The 21,206-nt window shown below is 40.6% G+C and overlaps 1 protein-coding gene across 4 annotated transcripts in view; it reads left to right on the plus strand.

The window, feature by feature from the left end:
* The window catches only part of MPPED2 (metallophosphoesterase domain containing 2), a 210,352-nt gene extending 191,299 nt beyond the window's left edge, over nucleotides 1–19,053 (plus strand). For all 4 annotated transcript variants that reach the window (XM_043973520.1, XM_043973523.1, XM_043973521.1 and 1 more), the window contains exons 5-7: nucleotides 10,743–10,858; nucleotides 14,755–14,868; nucleotides 18,513–19,053. In XM_043973520.1, coding sequence (XP_043829455.1) covers nucleotides 10,743–10,858; nucleotides 14,755–14,868; nucleotides 18,513–18,631 — 349 coding nt within the window. In that variant the 3' untranslated portion in view covers nucleotides 18,632–19,053. The remainder of the gene's footprint in view (nucleotides 1–10,742; nucleotides 10,859–14,754; nucleotides 14,869–18,512) is intronic.
* Nucleotides 19,054–21,206: the final 2,153 nt, after the last annotated feature.

The raw sequence follows: 21,206 nt of genomic DNA on the forward strand, positions 1-21,206 counted from the left end.
ACCGTGCCAGTGTTCTCAAGCAGTGTCAAGAGCTAGGAAACAGAACTAGCAACGGGAAGGGGGGGCAGGTGTCTGCCTTTCATCTGGATGCTCTGTATGACACATCTGGAACCCGTGTAACTCTGATTCCTAACTGACAAGGAAGCTTTGCAGCCATGAGAGGGTTGAGCTGTCAGGTGAGGCAGAGATCAAGAATTATTGTGATGGTTTCATGGCAGGAGAAAGACGCTCTGAAGTGCTGTGTGATTTTAAGCAGTGGTAGTTAAATTAGGTTCTCTTGGACCCGGCATGATCTACAGTATGAGAGAGCCCATGGCTTTGTGTGTGCTTTGCATGAAGGAGATTAAAGCTCAGAATTGGGGCCACCATCTAGGGGAAAATATGCCGTTAAAATGTTTCTCCTTCTCTAGTCTGTATCTGTGCTTAGATGCTGGCAGCAGAGATAGAAGTAATTGGTGGTTTAGAGAGTTTTTTTTCTGTGAACCTCTTTAATGCCCCCCTTCTTGTTATAAATATTACAGCACCAAAGTAACCCGTTGCTCTTGGTACCCAATTTAAGACTTTTGTCAAACTCCAACCACTGGAGCTACCTGGCAAAGCAACCTTGACTAACAGCTTTGACATACCACCGAATTGTCTGTGCAAGACGGATTGAGCGCTTAAAATTTTTTTTTTTTATTCTATGCAGTAGTGCACTGAGGAAATTTCTTTTAATAAGTAATCAGCCCAAGTAAAACGTATACTATCTGTCTGATGAGTTACCATTTGCCTGTACCCTGGGGATTTTTCACAAGTGTAACATTGGCAGGGGCAGAATCATAAAATCCCCTGCTTGAAAGGCTCTGGTTGGAGTGAACTTGAGGGCTTTATCTGTGTCATTGACCCACACAGGACTAGTCAAAATTTACCCTTACACAAAGAATCCTGGCTCTCCCTTTGTTTAGCACAGCATCTGTCTAAAGTTTCATGGGGTGGGGGCAGGCAGTAGACAACTATTCACCTGTCCAGCCCTTGAATTTATAGTGCCTCCGCTGCGTTCTGCCTGCACCATAGCACAGTGTACTGCAAACACAGATGACCTTTACCAGTGATTTCATCTAAACCCGCCTCCTTATAGAAAACCTGCTTTTTTATTGACATTGTTAGGCACAAGTCCTCTCTAGGTTATTTCCCCCTGCCCTGGCAGCTGGAATTGGAGGCTGTGAAGGCTAAGACATTCTAATCACAGTTAGCAAGGGCTGAGCATCTCCGGGATTCGGCGTTCAACTTCACTGACGTCTTTAGAAATATTTCTTTTTTCACTCTGATCGAATTTCCTCAAGGCCATTGGATTTTTCATGTTCTCTTCTGAGGTGAGAATTCCCTATGTGCTAGGGGACATGTTTCAGGCAAGTTTTGGCCCACTGGAAACAGGGAAGATCATGAAACATTTTCTTCCAAGTTGGTTCCCATGTGGAATTTATTAGTCACAGCTAATTATTAAGGCTTTGGCGAAAGGCGATGACATTGTTAGCTTTGATTCTACCCCTCCTCCTTCCCACCCTCCCCAGTCCCATCCCCCACTCCTTTCAGTTAGAGAACAAAATATATTGTAGACCTGTGGAAGTTGGTTAGATTCATGTTCTCCAGGGAACTCTCGGGGACATCACTGTTAAGGTTTTGTGTTTCCAGTTGAAATTGTAGGATTGTCTCTATAGTACACTTAGCATTAGGAACCCAACTGGGTAAAGAACTATTAAATGATGGTGACACGTTCCATCTCTACAGCGCACACATGTTCTCCCCCTACTTCCCACTCCATCACCAGCCCTTCCTCCAGTCTGTACTGCAGAATTTCCCTTCCTGGGAACTTGAGTCATACAGTCTCAGTATTGAGCCAAGAATGTTGCAGTGAGAAGGGGCTAGATAATGGTTTCTCTGAAAAAGACCTGGTGGTTTTCATGGACTTCCAGCTTGACAGGAATCACCATGTGGATAGCCAAAGAAGTTAGTGTGATAAAGATATAATATCCAGGATTAGCGAGGCAAGAGTAGTGACACACCCACTGCACTCCATCCCGGTCAAGCTACGTCATTTCTCATTTTGGGAAAGGCATTGATAAAGCTGGAAAGTCTTCAAAGGAGGGAAACCACCTGGTGAAGGATCTTGAGTTTATATCATAAAGAGATTAGCTAAAGAAATTGGGAGGGGGGGGTTTAGCCTTAGAGAATAGAAGGTTTTAGAGGGACACAAGAACCATCTTCAAGCGTGTGAAGGACTGACTGCTGCACGGGAGAGATTAGACTCCTTTTCCTTGTCCTCAGTCCACAGATCAAAGAGTGAGGCAGCATTTGAACAGAAGGAAATGTCAGCTTGATTCGAGGAGGCTCTTGCTAAATAATTCGATTATCCAAGGATGCACTTGGGCTGCGAGTTCCCCTTCACTAGAGGTCTCCAAGCAATGACCAGATGACCACTTCTCGGATCGATTATGCAGGCCAGATTAGTCAGGGTCAGGTTAGAGGTTGAATTGGAGGCCTCCTAGATTCCTTCTGTTTCTTGCATCCTGTTCTTCTGCGATGGATCAATTTTTCTAGAAGCTATTACAGAAAGGGACCTTCGAGGTCTGGTAGTTCAACCCCCTTGTTTTACAGCCACAGTGTGCTATAATAGAGAGTTCACTGGCTCCAGAGTTAGAGGACCTGAGTTCAAATCCTGCTTCTTGACACAACTTGTTTGACTCTGACAAGATTCTTCAATATTCCTGGGCTTGATGACCGCTGAGGTCTCTCTTCAATCAATCAATCACATTTATGAAGTGCCTACTATGTGCCAGGCACTGTGCTAAGATCCTTTTCACTCGAGAGATATCATCCTATAAGGACACTGTGATTTTCTCAAGGTCACACAAGCAATACTTAGCAGCATCATGGCCACAGGTCCTCCTCTGAACGTAGAGTCAGCTCTCTTGTCACTTCACCCCTGTCTCCTGATCACCCTTTGATGAGTGACCTCATCCCAGGTTGCACCTCAGTTTACAATTAGTTTTGGGCATCATTGGGACTAGAATCCAGGTAGCCTCCCTCCTGGTCAAGTACTTTTTCTTTGGCCTCATGGCCATTGTCTCCAAAGCAGGGCCCTGTGAGAGAATGCCTGAAGGCACTTTGCATCTGTGTTAAGGAAATGAAAGTACCATGAAAATAGTACTAAAAGTAACTTTGTTTTTGTTTCAGATACTTGATATTCAAACAAAATCAAGCCTTGAAAATTTCATTCCAGAATGCAATTAGAACTAAAAATAAAGTCACATCCCTCTCTCTTTTTCTCTCTCCTCTCCTCCTTCCCTCTTTTCCTCCTCCTCTTCCTCCTTCTTCTCTCTCTTCCCCCTCTCCTCTCTTCTCTCTCTCTTCTCCCTCAATTCTTCCTCCTTTCTCTGTCTGTTCCTCTCCCCCTTTCTTTCAGTCTTCCCTCCTTCCTCTCTCTGCCTCTGTGTCTCTTTCTGTCTCTCTTTGTCTCTGTCTGACTCTGTCTCTGTTCCTCTGTTTCTGTCTGTCTGTCTCTCACACATGTGCATACATGATCACATGCATTTTGGTGATAATAAAAGCCAGAACCTTCTAAACTCTATCTAACTTGGAAACTTCTGGATTTTGTCACAAGCTTAATGTTAGCCAAACATAATTTGGGTCTCTGCAGGCTGATGTCTTGTTTGAATCATTTATGGAAAGCTCATGATGCAGAGCACCCCAGGGAGCAGGACTGCCTGTTTCTGGAAGAACCTCCTTTTAAACAATAGTGGAAAGACTACAAAGGATCCGCTTGTGTCCCCACTAGTCCAGTGAACCCCTAAGAGATACCACAAGGATCCAAAGGCTGCTTCTGACCATAGCTGGAATGTTTTGGGTTGTACATTTGTTTTTCCCAAGACTGGTATTTAATAAATGGGGGGAACTCCTGGTGTGGAAACCACCTCTACTGATGCAGATAGACTCTTCTGTGGCATCTGGTCTTAGAGAGTCATGTGGGGCACTGAGAGTTGTAAATGATTTGCCCAAAGTCACACAGCTGATGTGTATGAGAGGAGAAGCTTGAACCCAGATCTTCACGACAACAGTCATTCCGCCTTCCTATGGTATATAATCAGAGAAAGACTTCTCTTTCATACTAATTTCTTTTAAATCCTCTGTGTTCTTGGCAGGCTAGCCCTTCTAACACAGTAGGCTGTTTTTAAGTGAATTCAAGCAGCATCCCCTAAGTGCTACCCTGTGCACTCTGCATTTTTAAAATAGCAGAACACAGGTATTTCTTCAGATTTTTATTTGCCCACATTTCTAAAATATGTAGTGCCTTTTGGTTGGGTCCTAGACTCATTTTATTTTCCAAGATTGGATTCTAGAATCATGTAAACTTAGGTTGAAGGAAAAGAGAGGGTGGCCCAATCTGGGGAAGTCCTTGATTTCTATTTTACTGTAAAAAGAATAGTTGAGGGACAGCTAGGTGGCACAGTGGATAGAGCACTGGCCCCAGAGTCAGGAGGACCTGAGTTCAAATCCGGGTTCAGACACTTAATACTTACTAGCTGTGTGAACCTGGGCAAGTCACTTAACCCCAATTGTCTCACCCAAAAAAAAAAAAAAAGAATTGTTGAACACAGGGGTAAATTGTCAATAGGCAGTAGGACCAGTTGATTAAATGAGACTCTGGATTACAGGAGTATTCACAGCTGAATCAGAAGCCTTGGCTTTGAAAACAGTTGCCATTTTCTCTATTTTAAAAAGCGATCTTTTGTGGTCATTCAAACCAAATAAGCATTCTAAGCTTATTGTGACTTTTTTGTTGTTGTTCAGTCATGACCCATTTGAGGTTTTCTTGACAAAGACACTGGGGTAGTTTGTCATTTCCTTCTTCAGCTCATTTTACAGATGAGGATACTGAGGCAAACAGGGTTGAGTGACTTGCCCAGGGTCATACAGCTAGTTAAGTATCTGTAGCCAGATGTGAACTCAGGAAGATGAGTTTTCCTGAGTCCAAGCCCAGCACTCTCTCCAGTGCCACCTAGCTGCCCCCTAGTGTGATACAGGCTGATCTAAACCTAATTCTGCCAAAGCATTTACAATGCTTGTCAAATAGATCTTTCCCCAGTTATTTCCCTTCTTTGATTTATCAAACACTGAAAATAATCATCGTCTTACTCAAGATGAAGGCAGTGATCCAGTGGAAAGAGCACTGTATTTCTGTCGGGAAATCCAGACTCAACCTTTGTCACACACTCAGATAGAATGTAACCTTCCTGAGGGAAGGAACTGTTTGATTGTAATCATTATATTCCCAGTTCCTGAAACAGAGCAGGCATTGAATAGATTCTTGTATGACCTTGGACAATGCATTTCCCTTTCTTTTTATTTATTTTTTTAATTTAATTTTTTTTTGCAGGGCAATGAGGGTTAAGTGACTTGCCCAGGGTCACACAGCTAGTAAGTGTCAAGTGTCTGAGGCCGGATTTGTACTCAGGTCCTCCTGAATCCAGGGCCAGTGCTCTATCCACTGTGCCATCTAGCTGCCCCTGTATTTCCCTTTCTGAACCTCAGTGTCTTCATCTATAAAATGGAAGAGATAGTCTAGATGGTCTCTTCCGGTTGTGATTCTATAAAGAAAACCAAAAAGAGCTTTGCCTGGCTCTATGTACAAAGTGTTATATCCTTCCATCTAGTAAACCAGGGTGGGATTTTGATTCAGCAAATATTTATCATGTGGTCACAAGGTCAGCCTCAGCCAGCAAGCAATAACTTGCTTTTAGGCCTCAGACTCTAGTGTAGCTTAAAACATTTTGGATCCAATTTGGAAAAAAAAAATCTTAAGTATCTCTAGAGTAGCTATGTTTGTAGTGTTGCAGTCTTCCACCTAATATGGCCAAATATCTAAAATCAGGGGTCCTACAGACTCATTGTTACAAGGGGGTTATAAAAATTTCAAGTAATAATATCCAGCTATATAGACATAGATAGAGGTAATTCATCTATAACTATCAACCTTTCTAATCTATCTCATCCATCTATTCTTTCTTTCTTTCTATTTATCTTCTTTCTTTTTCTTTCTCTCCTCTATTTCTTTTTCTTCCTTCGTTCCTTTCCTTCCTGCCTGCCTTTCTTCCTTCCTTTCTCTTTCTTTTCTCTTTCTTTCTTTCTTTCCTTTCTTTCTTTTCTTTCTTTTTTGATATTCATCACTAAACTGTGAAGATGAAACTCTCATCCAAAACAAATAAATATACCCTAAGAGCTCCGGGACCTTGGATCCTCTGTCCTCTTGGAGGATGTGGGGGTTGTGACTTGCCTCACCACCACCACCATGAGTGTTGTTTGGTAAAGAAGTGTGTTTGTCTTTGCTCATGCTGTTGAAAGGATCTGAATATTTCATCAAACACTTTATTTTCCAGTGGAGCTTTCAGAAACGAGCAACTAAATGAATTTACAGTAAAATTAAAAAGATGCTAGCAATTTGGAGCCTGAATTTAAATTTAGAGTCATGGATTGCTAAACATAATGGGCCATATATAGTAATGATGGGATTTTATTCGCCACTACCAGAAACCATGTGTCTAAGAAGTTTCCCCTAGCATTTTAAAAAGATGTGAACTAAGCCCATTAATGTGAGTAATTGGATTCCTTGAGCTTTACCAAAACCTTATATGTATATGCCAGTCTCACTGCCTAGTAATGAGAGGAAGGGAACCCTAAAATTTGGTGATTCAGCAAATCAAATAAGTGAGTTTAAAAAAAAGTCTTCTGCAAGCAAAGATGATTGCCATTTTTGCAAGGAAAAGAAATAAAAACCTTTTTAGAGATGAAAATTTTAAAAATACCAAAATGAAATTGAGGCGTTCTGATTTCTGATCCTTTTCTTGACCTACTCTTCCAGCTTAGAATATAAGCCCCTTGATGGAAAAAGGCTATTTTATTTTTGTCTCTGTGTGGCCAGCGCTTAGTAGGATGCTTTGCATGGAGTATTTTTGACTTGCTCATAGTCAGATGACTGTTGAATTGAAGTGGACTGAATTGCTTTAGAATTGGCTTTAATCTTGGGATCAGAGATCTGAAGCCAGAATTTCTTGTATTAAAAGTCACCTATTTTTACCAGCTCATTTTACAGAAGAGGAAGCTGAGGCCCAAAGAGGTTAATGACATGCCCAAGGCTGCATTGGTAGTCAGTTGACAAAATTACCATTCAAGCTCCAGTCTTTTGACTGCAAACATAACACTTTTTCCATTGCGCGGTGTTGACTGTTCTTAAAATAAGTCTGTCCAAGGATGGACTCGATAAACTTCAGGGCAGAGAACATGTGCTCTGCTCTTAGCTCTTATACTGTAGCAAAATGATTGGAGGGTTGGTTCACAGGTCACTTCTGTGCTGTGCACAGTAGCCACATCGTTCTATGCTCTTTCTACCCGGCATTTTCAGTGTGTTAGATTCAGTCAAAAAAAGATGATTTCAAATAGGATTTCCAACAAACCTGGTCACATCTAAATCTATGGAACTGGGGAAAGTCTGAGAAGCTCATCAAGTTTCTATGCCAATTCAAACCAGGAAGCATTTATTAGACACATTTTTCTTTCTTTTTTTTTTTTTTGGTGAGGCAATTGGGGTTAAGTGACTTGCCCAGGGTCACACAGCTAGTATGTTAAGTGTCTGAGGCTGGATTTGAACTCAGGGCCTCCTGAATCCAGGGCTGGTGCTCTATCCACTACACCACCTAGCTGCCCCTAGACACACTTTTCATGAGCAAAGCCATTGTGCTAAGTGCTATGGATACAGAGACAGCATGGAAAATGGCTTCTGTCCTGGAGTTGTGTAAGTTCTTCTGGGAGGATATAGCAGGTATAAAGATAAACACAGGGGCACAAGCATGTGCACACAATATGTGTATATGCACATCTCTGTGTATAGATATGTGCATATCTCTATGTATTGATAGATGCATGTCTAAACATACACATATATGTATAATATACATATAGATGTGTATAAACACACACACACACATATATGCATGCATGCTGCTATTTCCTGATCTCATAAGGGTGAAAAGGAATGCTTGTCATATTTCCCAGATGGAAAAGAGGGAGGATAGTGAATAGAATAGTGACTAGACCTGGGTCCAAATTCTCCTGTAAATACTTATTAGCTGTGTGACCCTGGGCAAATCACTTACCCTCTCTGGACCTTAGTTTCCTCATAAAATAAGGGTGTTAGACAAAATGGCCACTACTGCTATTTTTAGGTCTAAATCTATGATTTATGATAAGATAAGGGTGCTATACAGGGCTGTGTGTAACTGTGTGTATATGTATTGTAAAGAATTAATTATTATTTGAGGTTTTTATGCCTTGGTGCACACTGGCCTGGGGCTCCACAAACCGCAGGGTGCTCCACCCACTGGTTGTAGCCATTGCCATGCCCACGCCTACATGGACCTGGCAAAATTGTAATGATTGGAAGCCTAGTGAGGGCAGTCATGTGATTGTCAGAGCGGCCATCCTATTGGCTGGGGCTGTGTAGGGTGTTTCTAGGTTTGAGGGAGAAGAAATGGGCATTCTAGGTGGAAGCTGGAAAGCAAAGGGCGTTCTGTTGCGTATTTTCAGCTGATTCCTGGCCGGTGGTATTTTTTCAGGTATTATAATTTCCCTTTCCCCATTTTATTTCCTTTCCCTTGATCCTACTGATCCTGTTTGTGTTTTGTTTTTTTTTTTAAGTTTATTCTTGTTAAAATAAATCTTGTCCTGCTTTGAGGGAGGCTGCCGGTCTCCTTCCTTGCCCTGATATTGTGGCGAGCCGCTTAGCTAGCACTCCCCAATTAAAAATTGGTCCCCACAGTTTATATTCAAATAGATTTGTATGTATATATTCCCATCCATGTGTGAATATACACCTTTATAGACTATATATATATATGTTATATATGAGGGAGAGAATGTTAAATTTTTTTCTACTTTGAAAAAAATTACGTTTCCTATATTTATTACCAATCATAAGAGATATTTGTAGTGATAGGAATGGGTTGCCCATTTAGGGTTAGGGATCTCTCTCCTATCAGGAAAGGAACCATGTTAAAGAGCACAGGGACTTAGTTTAGTTTTATTACAATTTATTGTGACGATCATGGGCAAGATATAAACCTTTGGTGAACTGGGGTCCCTTCCTTCATGACACTTTTAGTCTTGTCTTTACATATATGGCAAAGCTTCTTAAACTGTGGGTCACAACCCCATATGGGGTCATTTAGCTGAATGTGAGAGTCACTGAAAATTTGGAAGTAAATGCTTGATTTGTATACCTATTTTATATACCCAGAATCGCATAAAAATTTCTCAGGTGAAAAGGGGTGTCAGATGGAAAAGGTTTAAGCCTCTTCCAATAGCCTCCTAGTTAGTTTCCCTGATTTCTGGTCTTTCCCTTCCCCAATCTCTCCTTCAGACAGCTGTCAAATAAGTATTTCAAGAACGCAGAACTGATGAGGTCATTCTCATATTAAAAAATCTTCGGTGGCTCCCTATAATCTCTAGGATGAAAAATATCCTCCACCTGGTATTTATATTTTTCTATGATCTGACTTCTTTTTTAGCCTTATTTCACAGGATTACCCTTCATGCACTCTCTACTCCAGTTAAAAGTGCCCTGCTAGTTCTTTTCCCCACATGACATCTCTCCTCCTGCCTCTGGACCCATTTGCTTCAGTGGTCCTCTGTGTCTGACACGAACTTCCTGTTCACCTCTGCCTCTGAATCCCTGGTTTCCTTTAACACACAATTCAGGTGGCACCTACTATCCAAGGCCTTTCTTCATATGTCCAGTTAATTGGTGTTTTCTGCCTTTTGAAACTATGCTGTGGCAGGGAGCAGCTAGGTGGTACAGAGTATAAAGTACCGGCCCTGGATTCAGGAGTACCTGAGTTCAAATCCAGCCTCAGACACTTGACGATAGCTGTGTGACCCTGGGCAAGTCACTTAACCTCCATTGACCCACCAAAAAGAAAAAAAAAAATAAACTATGCTGGGGCAGTGGGGAGAGGTGTTTGTATGTACCTTGTATTTAGTGACTTGTGATGTATTCAATCCCCCAAATAGAATCTTAGCCTCTTGGAGGCAAGACTGTTGGATTTTTGTCTTTGTATGCTAATGCCTAGCATAGTACTGGGATATGGTAGAAGCTTAACACATGTGTACTGAATTGTACTGAGTCGAATTGAGTTCTTCTCTTACTCTCATTTTACTGGGGTTCCACATGGTTCGGAATTTGCTTTCTAACCTCATATTCACCAAAACTGTTCTTTTAGCAAAATCATGTGGCGCAAGGGCACTTTCTGGGTCCCCGTCAAGATTTTGCCAAGAATAATCACTGGTGAGGAGGCTGAGGGCCTACTTTAGAATTCTTCCTCCAAATGAATGGTGGAACTGTTCCAGATCTGAGCTAGAAATCCAAGCGGCTCTGATATCTGTGTGCGTCCAAAGTATTGTCCCCTTTGTGTTGACGATGTTCCTTTCTCAGACAATCATGCCCCTTTGCGCTGAATGATCCAATTCACAGCCTCCATGTCCTCATTCCAATGTCACGGTTTGAAGACAGCCGACAGAAAGGTTCCCTCTACAAGAGACAACCCAAAAGAGGAGAAGAAACACAAATTGTTGGAGGGAATGTGCAAGTCAAAAATTCTGAAAATAGGGAACATTGCTCTGTTGGCCTGATGCCATTTGCATTATTTTTCCCAAAGGACGCCATGGTTTAATGGATGGGGCTTTAACCTACCCAGAGGTCAGTCTTTGCTGGACAAGTGGAACCTCATCCCAGAGGGAATTGATATACTAATGACACATGGTCCTCCTCTTGGTAAGTGAAGTAAGGGGGGGGGCATCATTTTTATCACGGTGGATATTTTCTGTTCAGGCAGAATGAATAATGCTTTCAGGGACATAATCATTTTCCTCTAACCAAAAAGAAAAAAAAAAGGGGGAGAATATGGGAGGGAGGTGGAAAGCAATGTCTTCAAAGAAGCCCAGTATGATAATTAAACTTAGCAGTTCTGCTGGGCTTCCAGGTGTTCTTGAAATTAAATTTTTTGATTTATTGGAGTCAAGGAAAATCAAATGAGTGTATAGCACCACAGTCTTTTGAGCCAGATAATTTATTTTAAGAACAGTATTCACCTTACGGGGAAGGAGGGGGGAAGCACACCATAGACCCCATCACTGGGGCTTTTCAATAACCATGAAATGACAGAAGCTTTTATTCAGAGTTCATTTCCCTTTTCATCAACTAGTTGGAATAGGGGAGGAGTCTTTAAGTTTAACATTTGAGCTTATAATTTGGGGAGAAAGTGCTTCTTCTCTCCCTCTAAAACACACACAGAAATTAAGTAAAATTGAAGATGTCCAGTGAGCAGTTATAATTAAAGGTGACTTCAAGGTGTTTATCCTGGAGATTCTGGGTCTGATTAAAGGTCTGCATAGACAGTAGATTTCAGTGCTATGATAAGAAACAAAAAAAAAACCCACAATTTTTCATTATATGGGTATGAAAAATATTATTTTAATTGTGTGATCAACTCTTTCTCCAATCAATAAATGAACAAATGTTCATATGTTAAAATTCTTACTATGTGCAGGGCACTCACTGTGTTAAATGCTGAATATACAGAGAAAAGCAAAAATAGTCTCTGCCCTCAGGGAGGTGATATTCTAATGGAAGAAATGATATCATGATGAGTCATTGCATACAAGAGAAATAAGGAGCAGATGGAGTAGAAGTGACCCTAGGCTCTCAAAGGTCATGCCAGTGGAACATAAGAAGTTCTTGGCACATCCTACAAAACATGAAAGAGTTTGAGTGCAACCCAGGCAGTGTAATGTGAGTGATCCAGGGATCAGATTTCAGAAAGGATCATTACCAGCTTTGAACACAGGGGTGGTTAATATTTTGGGTCGAAGCCACTCTCAAAGACTGTACCATTATATGGAAGAGTCTCAGTCTACCCAAGATTCCTCAAAATATTGAAGGGTAAGTGTGGCTCATTATCACAATTAATTGTTAATTGTCCACAACTTCATCATCCATTTGGTATTATGCATGGAAAAATTTTAATCCAGGACTAACACGCTTCACTCCATAGTGCCACTGGACGGTCTCAAAAACTACCTGAAGTGGTATATGCTCAAGTTAGTCATATTAATTTTAATATTAGCCAAGGTAAACCACAATTAAGGAGACCATTCTAGGTTGGGAGATGGTCATAATACAACCCAAGTAGAATATCGTGGGATCTTAGATTGAGAACTAGAAGGCCATCAAGTCCAATCTCCTCATTTTACAAATGGGCAAGCTATGGAATGGAGTGTTTAAGTGACTTGTCCAAGGTCACATAGCTGGTAAGTACCTAAGGTAGGATTTGAACCTAGGTCTTATTGACTCTGAGACCAGTGCTCTATCAGATATACCACCTGTTATTTTGAGTCATCCATGTCTCTGTTATCCTCCATTTGCACAGAATTTTTTAAAAAATGTAATATTCAGAGACAGTTTCCTCTGGAAGCCATTTGCTACCATTTCTTGATCTTGCTCAGAGATGAAAAGAAACATTTGCTGTATTTCCCAAATGAAAGTTGGGAGGGATTAGGGGATAGAGCACTAGATTTGGAATTGGGAAACCCTGTTTTACAATCCTGCCTCAGATACTATGACCTGTGGCAAATGAGTTCTGGAGCTCTATTTAGTCATATGTAGAACAAAGGTGTTGGATAAGATGACCTTTCATTTATAATGAGGGCAAGGGTGCTCACCACAATGGCAGCTCTTAAAATTTGGGGGCCCAGAATAAGAAAAGAGCCTGACCCTTTATAGAGCCCTACAGTTCCCTCATTGGATTAGGGACTTGCATTCAAACATGTTTGGGGTTACTTAGGGACTATAACAGCTTCACTGAAAATTTGGATAAATCCTTTAGCCTGGAGCAAAAGCGAATTGTGGTGACAGATGTTTAAATTCCAGGCCTCCAAGAAAAACTTTGCAAAGACCCTTCCCCCATCAGGTTTCCCCTTCCCAGAAAGTACTCCTTCTCCCACTGCCCCACTCTGCCTTCCAGAGACTGCCCATCTCTCCATTACTCTAAGCCAACAGAACTCCTTAATTGCCCTTCTTGACCCTCCTGTAGTAGGAGGCTGGAGGGAGATTTTGGACCAGAGTTTAAGATCAGCCAAAAACGACCAGGGAAGAAGCTAGAGGTCATAGCTTGATATTATTAAGCTTCCAAAGAAAAGAGGAGGGGGTGGACCTTAAAATAAAGCATGCAGTTGGTGTTTCAAGAATGACTTTGTAGGCACATTTTGCACATGTTACTAATTGTACCCATTGAGGGAGACTGGAAATAAGCTTTTTGCAAAGCATCTTTAAATTCTCCACTTCTAGGAGTATTAGTGACCAAATCTATCTCACCCATCCACACACCCAGTAATAAAAGGAACTTCCTTTCCTTTGACCATTTTCTATGAAAAGTGATTCCCCCCCGCTTAAAAAAACAAAACAACCCAAGCAATGAAGGAATATGCCTATAATTTTTGGTGGTGGGTACCTGTCCCTGTTTCCAAGAGCTTCCATACTCTCCTTTGAATCAATGCAAAGGACCCAGTTTTCCACATTTACCAAATATTCTTCTTGACTTATTTCTCCCCTGTCCCCCTACATAACCCATATACCCATTATTTATGGTCTGCCTTTAACTAATTTTGTGCAGTGGGGCTCAATATTCTTTTCTTCAGTTTCACTGAATTAAATGGTCGACTTGTTTGCCAGTCCCTGTCCAAAACTACCTTGATTTAGGCCCCTCTAGGTTTTTTTTAATAGATAGAGACAACATAATAGTGCCGCAAACAGATTTGTAAAATTTGTGCTAAAGCTTCCTGCACCCACTGCTCTTCCCAGCCTTCTCCTATATGCCCAGCCCCCACCCCCATCTGATCCCTACAGATTCCATTTCAGACTGTAATCATCATGACAGCCGACTTTTGTGATAATTGATGTCAGTTTTTTATGGATTTTCTGCATTAAGTGTGGAACTAAGTGGCTTTTACTTTAAAAGTAGTCAATTAGCCCCAGCTTGCTGGATACTGTGATGGGTCATGTTGTTACCTATTGCTGGTGATCAGCCTGGGGAGGTAACCTAGCTTTCGAAGGCTTTGGTCACTGGAAATCACCCAGAGCCAAGAGTTGAATTGTCTAGAGAGACCCAGGTGCATGGAGGCCAGTGTATAATGTGGCCCTTACCAACCCTCCTTAATCTGACCATCTCAGAAATAAACCTGATCTTTGGGCAGATGGGGCACTAAGATAAGTAATAAGGTGAGAGATACAGAATTGGAGATACACCAACACAGACCCAGACACAGAAGAAAGAGAAAGGGGGTGGGAGACCATATCACACTGCCAGGAATCAATGTCACCAAGTTTCAGCTCACAGAAAGAATTTGAAACCCGTTGGTTGAATAAATCAAATTCTATACAGGGGAAAAATGTTAATTAAGAGGGGAAAAACCCCGAAACTAAAAAAAAAAAACCTCTAAAGAAGACAAAGTGATGAGTGAAAAGTTTCTTAAAAGGCATTGTAAGCTTTAATGGAGAGGTTAGGATTACAGATAATGTAATAAACCTTCAGTGAGTTATGGCTTCCTGAAAGTCTAAATGAAACCTTACCTGAAGAGAGAAAATTAAGAGTATTGATTTCATTTTGCCCTCAGGTTTTCGAGACTGGGTCCCCAAGGAGCTTCAGCGAGTTGGCTGCGTTGAACTGTTAAACACGGTGCAGAGACGAGTACGGCCCAAACTCCATGTCTTTGGCGGAATCCATGAAGGTATGAAATGGGAGAAGGGAAATTGATGCCCATTGTGGAAACCCTGGCTTTGGAAATGGATCTGGCATGATTGGGGTGCCTCTGGGTGTGTTATGATCCATGTGTCACATAGACAGGCCTTTTTGCAGATAAATGCTGAAAGGCCCATTTAGGGCTTCCCCAAAATGTCAAGGACTATTTAGCTCTGAGTCAGGCTAAGCAGAGTAATCAATTCCTTGCACAAATGGGAACCAGATCAGTTGACTTATCCCCTACCTTTCAAGGTTAACTGTAGGAAAATTCACAAGCTTTGAATGCTTTATAGATACTTTCTCAGAAGTCAAAGGTTCAGAGCTAGAAGGGATCTCATCGGATTCCTGGTCTAGTAACCTTACTTTACAGGTGATGAGACTGAGGCCCACACAAAATCACATCTTCATGATATTACTTACACACTTGGTAGCAAGTAGAAGAAGCAGGATTTGAGCCTGCATTCTCTGGCTATGAATCTAACACTTGGCAACTGTACTCTTTCTTTTCCCCCACTTTGCTTAACTGAGGGTAACAACAATTCATAACCTGGCACACCCTCCTCTAAAGTGGTGGCATGTTGATTGTGAATAGTCTTCACTGATTCTCTTGGACATGAACAGGGTTCATCTGGCTCTTTGCGACAATGAAAAACCTACAAGCGAGCACACTCCATATGTGAACCACATACATCCAGAGCTCAGAGGGATCTCAGGGGCCAGCTAGTCCAGATTCCTCATTTTATGGATGAGGAAACTGAGGGCCACAGAGTTATGTGACTTGCCCAAGGTTTATACATATGATAAACATCAGAAGCAGGATATGAATTCAGGACCTCCGACCCCAAAGTCATCAAGTCTTTGCAATGTATTACTCTGCCTTCTAGATTAAAAAGGTGGAAATCAGCCAAGAGAAGAGAGAGGGGAAAGGATGCTAGATAAATTAAACCAATACAATTGTCACTTAGTTTAAAATAAATTCTCCCCTCTTACTTGCCTATCCAGTTTTTACTCCACAAAAAGTGAAATAAATGAAAACATTACCATTTTTAAAACATCTGACTGATTCTTTTCTGCAGTTTGTTTGGGGTCAGAGGCTTATGTTTTCTTATAGTTTGTTGGTAGGCTTTTTAACTCTGTGGAATCAAAAATTCCTGGTTTTCAGTCAACTAATGTTGATTAAAGTATCATGGGCCAGGCACAAAGAAGGAGTGTGTGTGTGTGTGTGTGTGTGTGTGTGTGTGTGTGTGTGTGTGTGTTTGTGTGTATTTCTATTCACAAAGGGCTCACAGTCTCATCTTTTAAAAAAAAGGATTATGAAAAACAAACAAAAAAAATGATTGTGAAGTTTCTTTGCCTTGGCTGCCCTCTCCTTGGGGAGACCCATACTCAAAGGGCGACTAGGCTATCACCTGCATCACCAGACACTGCACAGATGGGGCTGGGCGGTGGGGTCTTTTCTCCAAGAGACTGGTTAGGCCCCATCTCTACTGCTTTTCCCCACCACAGCTCTGGAGTTCTTTGTATGCTCACAGCAGAAGCAGAAGATGTCCGGGGTCACGTGCCAGAAAAGCAAGGCAAAAAAAAAAAAAAAAAGCCACAAAGTTTGCTTTGCCAAGCTCACAGACCCAGAGGCTTCCTGGTTAGGTGGTAATAAAGAGCATATTGAAAATCCCCCCACAGAGCCAAGAGAAAATTCAGATTGCTCTGAGAGCAAGCGCCAGCTGAGCAGGTAGAAAGCGGGGGCTCGGCCCTCAGAGAGAGCGGGGCCTCCAACCTGGCCTGTCTTTGAGGCTGCTCTCTCAGAGAAGGAGAAGAAGGCTGTTGGGCGTGATTAACAAGGGAGTCTGGGAAGAATTCCACATCCACCTTTTTAAACTTGTTTCTAAGCAAGGCTTCTGGGGGAAGTGGCTGTGATTTTGAGAGCAGGTTTTTATTTTTTTTTCAATCTTAATAATATTTTATTTTTTCCCCAGTTACATGTGAAGCTAGTTTTCAACATTTGTTTTTATAAGAATTTTGAGTTCCAAATTTTTCTCCTTCCCCAAGACAGAAAGCAATCTGATTTTGCTTATATAGGTACAAGAGAGCAGGTTTTAAAAAACCACTACACCTCTTTGTCTTCCTCTTAATTTTTTTTAAATTGCTTTCCAAAAATAAAAATGAAAATAAATGAAAATTGCCTTCAGCTCACTGAGACAAAGAGGGGTGAGGTTCCATTAAAGTCCCCAAACAGTTAAGTTACTTAAAGGGGAGGAGATCATATTCAAATAAACTCCTCTCTTTTCTATTCCTTGAAGACAGCTGAAGAGGGCAGAAGGAGGGCAAATACCAAACATCTCGATGGAGAGCGATAACGAGACTTTATGACCTCAGAACTAAACACTACACATGTAAATGCTTTCCCCACTCCCCCTGGAGAGTTTTCCATTGACCCTCATTAAGCCGTCGGTAGGTTCAGTAGGTTCATATACTTGAAGAATTTTCACCAGGAAAACACACACACACACACACACACACACACACACACACACACACACACACACACACTCTGCTCACCTATCTTTTAAAGGTTTCCTCAAACCCTATCTCCTTCAAGTAGATTTTTACCAAACCATTTCCCAGTGTCCCTAAATCCCCAAGTTATATGACATATTCTAATATCTTATTAATTTTATTGAAAAATTAATTGAATCATAGCAGCAGAAAAGCAAACACCCCATAGGAAAGGGGAAAGGGAGGCATGAGGTCTAGATCTTGGAGATATAGTTCATGATCCACAATCAGATGAGTGGGTGCACATACCCACACCTACACCTACTACTCACCTAGCTCTGAAAGGTTTCCCCAAATTCTCTGTCTCTCTGTCTCTCTCTGTCTCTCTCACTCACACACACACACACACACACACACACACACACACACACACACACATACACATATACTCCGATGCTGAGAGTGATTTCATTAGCCTCTTTCTATAGGTCACAGCAATTACTTAAACAGTGCACAGGAAGTGCTTTTATTTGCCTCCCAAATAAAAACATATGGGAGACGTCGCTGGGTCTTTTGTTCCTCAGCACTCTTGCACAAAGTTAGAAAACCATGAGGCAGCAGAGAGAGCACCAAATTTGGAATCTGAGTAACCAGGTTCAAATCCTGACAATGCCACTTACTAGCTCTATGACTTTGGTTAAGTCACTAGTCCCTCTGGGCCTCAATTTCCTCATTTGTAAAATGAAAGAGTTGAACTAAATGAACTTCTAGGGTCACTTCAGACTCTAAATCTTAAGATTTTATTATTTAAGAGAAGGAACAGAAAGATTTGTATCCACATGGTAAGTGGTAAAGGAACTGTAGCCTTTCCCTATGTCCTAAATTCTGTGTTAAGTAAGCAACAATCAGCACAATGAAAGAAGAATCCATTTTATTTGAACTAGAATACAAAACACATTTCTATTTTAAAGAGAAGGACTAGGGGGCAGCTTTTGGAAGCTGCTGACATCTGGGGCATCTCAGCTGAACTTTAGCCCACCACCCACCAGTAAAGAGATCTTTGACTCAAGTAGCCTATATTGCATTGAGATCACCATCATTTGTGCCTGTAACAGTCAGTGTGAACCACTCTCCCCGCAGGTTATGGCATCATGACAGATGGTTACACGACGTACATCAATGCCTCAACGTGTACAGTCAGCTTTCAGCCAACCAACCCTCCCATTATATTTGACCTTCCAAACCCTCAAGGATCATGAAGCACTCTTAATGCCCCATTTGGAGCGAAGGAAGGAAGGTCAATAAACTGCCATTTTTCTAATTCTAAACTTACATTCTCTTACATGTTTCTTTCCAAATTCTGTGAGATTTTTTTGTAAAATTGCTGGTACAAAAACGACGCTAGAGGTTGTGCTTTTTTTTCCCCTCCCTTTCTTTTTCTGTTTCTTTCTCTTTAATTTTTTTTTTTTTTTGAGATGCGGCATCCGTTTTAAATTGATAAAGCATTGTGGATTTGTAAAATGACTCCTGTTTTCTCAATGACCATGCCATTGTAAATCATTAGTGTTCTCCAAAGGACAGCCAAGCTTTCTTTTAAGAAATGAGAAATGTTATTTTATATGATATAAGCTGGAAGAAAAAAAAAAGACAGAGGCAGTGTTTTGTTTTGTTTTTTATAAAATCACCCAGATTTGCACAACTGTTGAGTACTGTTTGATTTTTATTTTGTGATGTCCTTTGTTTATAAGTGTGGCCCCGATGTATAGCAGACTTCTGGAGAGAAGTTGACTTTGAAGGGTCATCTCTGCACGCACCTCAAGGCACGTGCTTTCCTCCCGAAGGTAACACGAGTTACATCAAGGGGTTGGAACGAGCCTCAGATCTGATGTTTCTGGTCTCTTTCAAAGGGCGGTTTAGTTAGCAGCATTGGTATTTGTGATGATATGCTTTCTTATTATTTTGGTTAATTTTTAAATTATTTTAGCTTTAAGAATATGGGGATGAAATCCATAAAGAACATTTGTTTCATGCAGCAAAAAAAAAAAAAGGAAAAAAAGAAAAAACATGTAAGTGCAGACTTCTTTTAAATATGAATTTATATATATATATATAAGTATTTTTTGTGCATTTATAACTAAGCTAGGAATTTAATATTGCCAGCATAACAGCTACAGAGTTATGCTGCTCGGCACCTCTAAACTACAAAAGATGTAACACATTTTCCCAGCAGTGCTCAAGGCCTCGATGAGCTTGCGTTAAATCTAGGTGCAGTTTCTGACTTGTATAGAATCAAATGGATGCAATGGAGCCGATCTAAAATAAGGCTTAGTTGTCCTTTATATTTAAATATCCTTGAATTGTCTCCTTATTTTCTCTCTTTCCTCCCTTATTTTGCACTGTGTGTAAATGCAATCTTGCTAGCACAAAATATTGTCGCAGATAGGTGTTTCTGTTCTTCCACTGTAAATGCTATCGGGTTTTATTCCATTTTATGTTTATCTTGTTAATGGAATTTAGGAAAGCAGTTGTTTCTTTAAATTTATTGTGATATTCTATATCTAGCGGCCTTTATATGCAAATAAAATTGCAAGATTTTTAAATAGTTGCTGTTTGAGGGTTTTGGTGGGGATTTTAGGGCTTTGGGGGTGTGGGGAGAATGCAGAATTTGTATGCAGCACTAGTTTTCCCTTTTAAGAGAATTAGAATAAGTGACATTTTTTTCTAATTTTCCATAAATTTTTATTACCTACTGTTCGTGGGCTGGCAAGCAGGTCGATAAAGCACTCAGTGGACTTTTTCCATCACTTTGTCATCTATCTTGCCACAGATTTCAGGAAGGGAAGATTTCATCTATGGAGATTATAATTCAACTTGAACAAAGTTGATGTTCACTCAAGGCTCAGTGTATCCAGGATATTATAGTCTATGTGTGTATGGAAGTGATGCTGGAGGGAGGTACCGGTCCAGGACAAAGATGGGGGAGTTGGCTATATAATAAGCTTTCCCCCCATCAATTTTTCTCAAAAGTAGTTTAATTAGGACCTGTCCTTTACAATGCTCACCCACTAAAATGTTGTTAAAATAAAATAAAGGATGCCATCTGTCAGTAAAATAATTTAAAACACATATATAACCATACAGTTTTATTTAGAAAGAACTGTAAGAAATAGCATGAGACTGAATTTATATCTACATTTATATATGGAGGCACTGAATGTATTTATATATAATGTATATTTATATTATATATTTATAAATTCATTCTCATGCTATCATATATGTATAACTATATGTATATGTACTGACTTTTTATGTTATACATAAATTCAGTCTCACACTCATATATATGCATATATGTGTATTATATATTTGTGTATTGTGTGTATACTATGTGTGTGTGTGCGTGTATGTGCCGGCTATGGAATGGAGACTGGGAAAGGAGTAAAGCACTAGCTTTAACATGCCAACTGAATTTAGGATCTATATATAAATCTAAAAATAAATGTCTTTTCTCGAAATGGAAAGGAATGTTGCATAATAGGCTATGTGTATGGGGCTCTGGCAGTCTTCCTGTGTGGAGCTCTGGAGATGCTAGTATTGACACAGTTAAGTTAAGTTAGGCATTTAATAAAAACTGCTCTCCATTGTGTGGGAAAGAAATGAACATATGCAAGACAAATTTGGATCAAAAAATAATGATAGGTGACATTTGCGTTGTTCTGCTGTTACCAAAGCACTTTACATACATTGTATTATGTGAGCAGTCCTGGGAGACTAAGAATTGCAGGTTATTATTAGCATCGTGGTCCTCATTTTACATACTGAGGGTGCGAG

Source organism: Dromiciops gliroides, chromosome 6, assembly GCF_019393635.1.
Source record: "Dromiciops gliroides isolate mDroGli1 chromosome 6, mDroGli1.pri, whole genome shotgun sequence".
NCBI classification, from domain to species: Eukaryota; Metazoa; Chordata; class Mammalia; order Microbiotheria; family Microbiotheriidae; genus Dromiciops; species Dromiciops gliroides.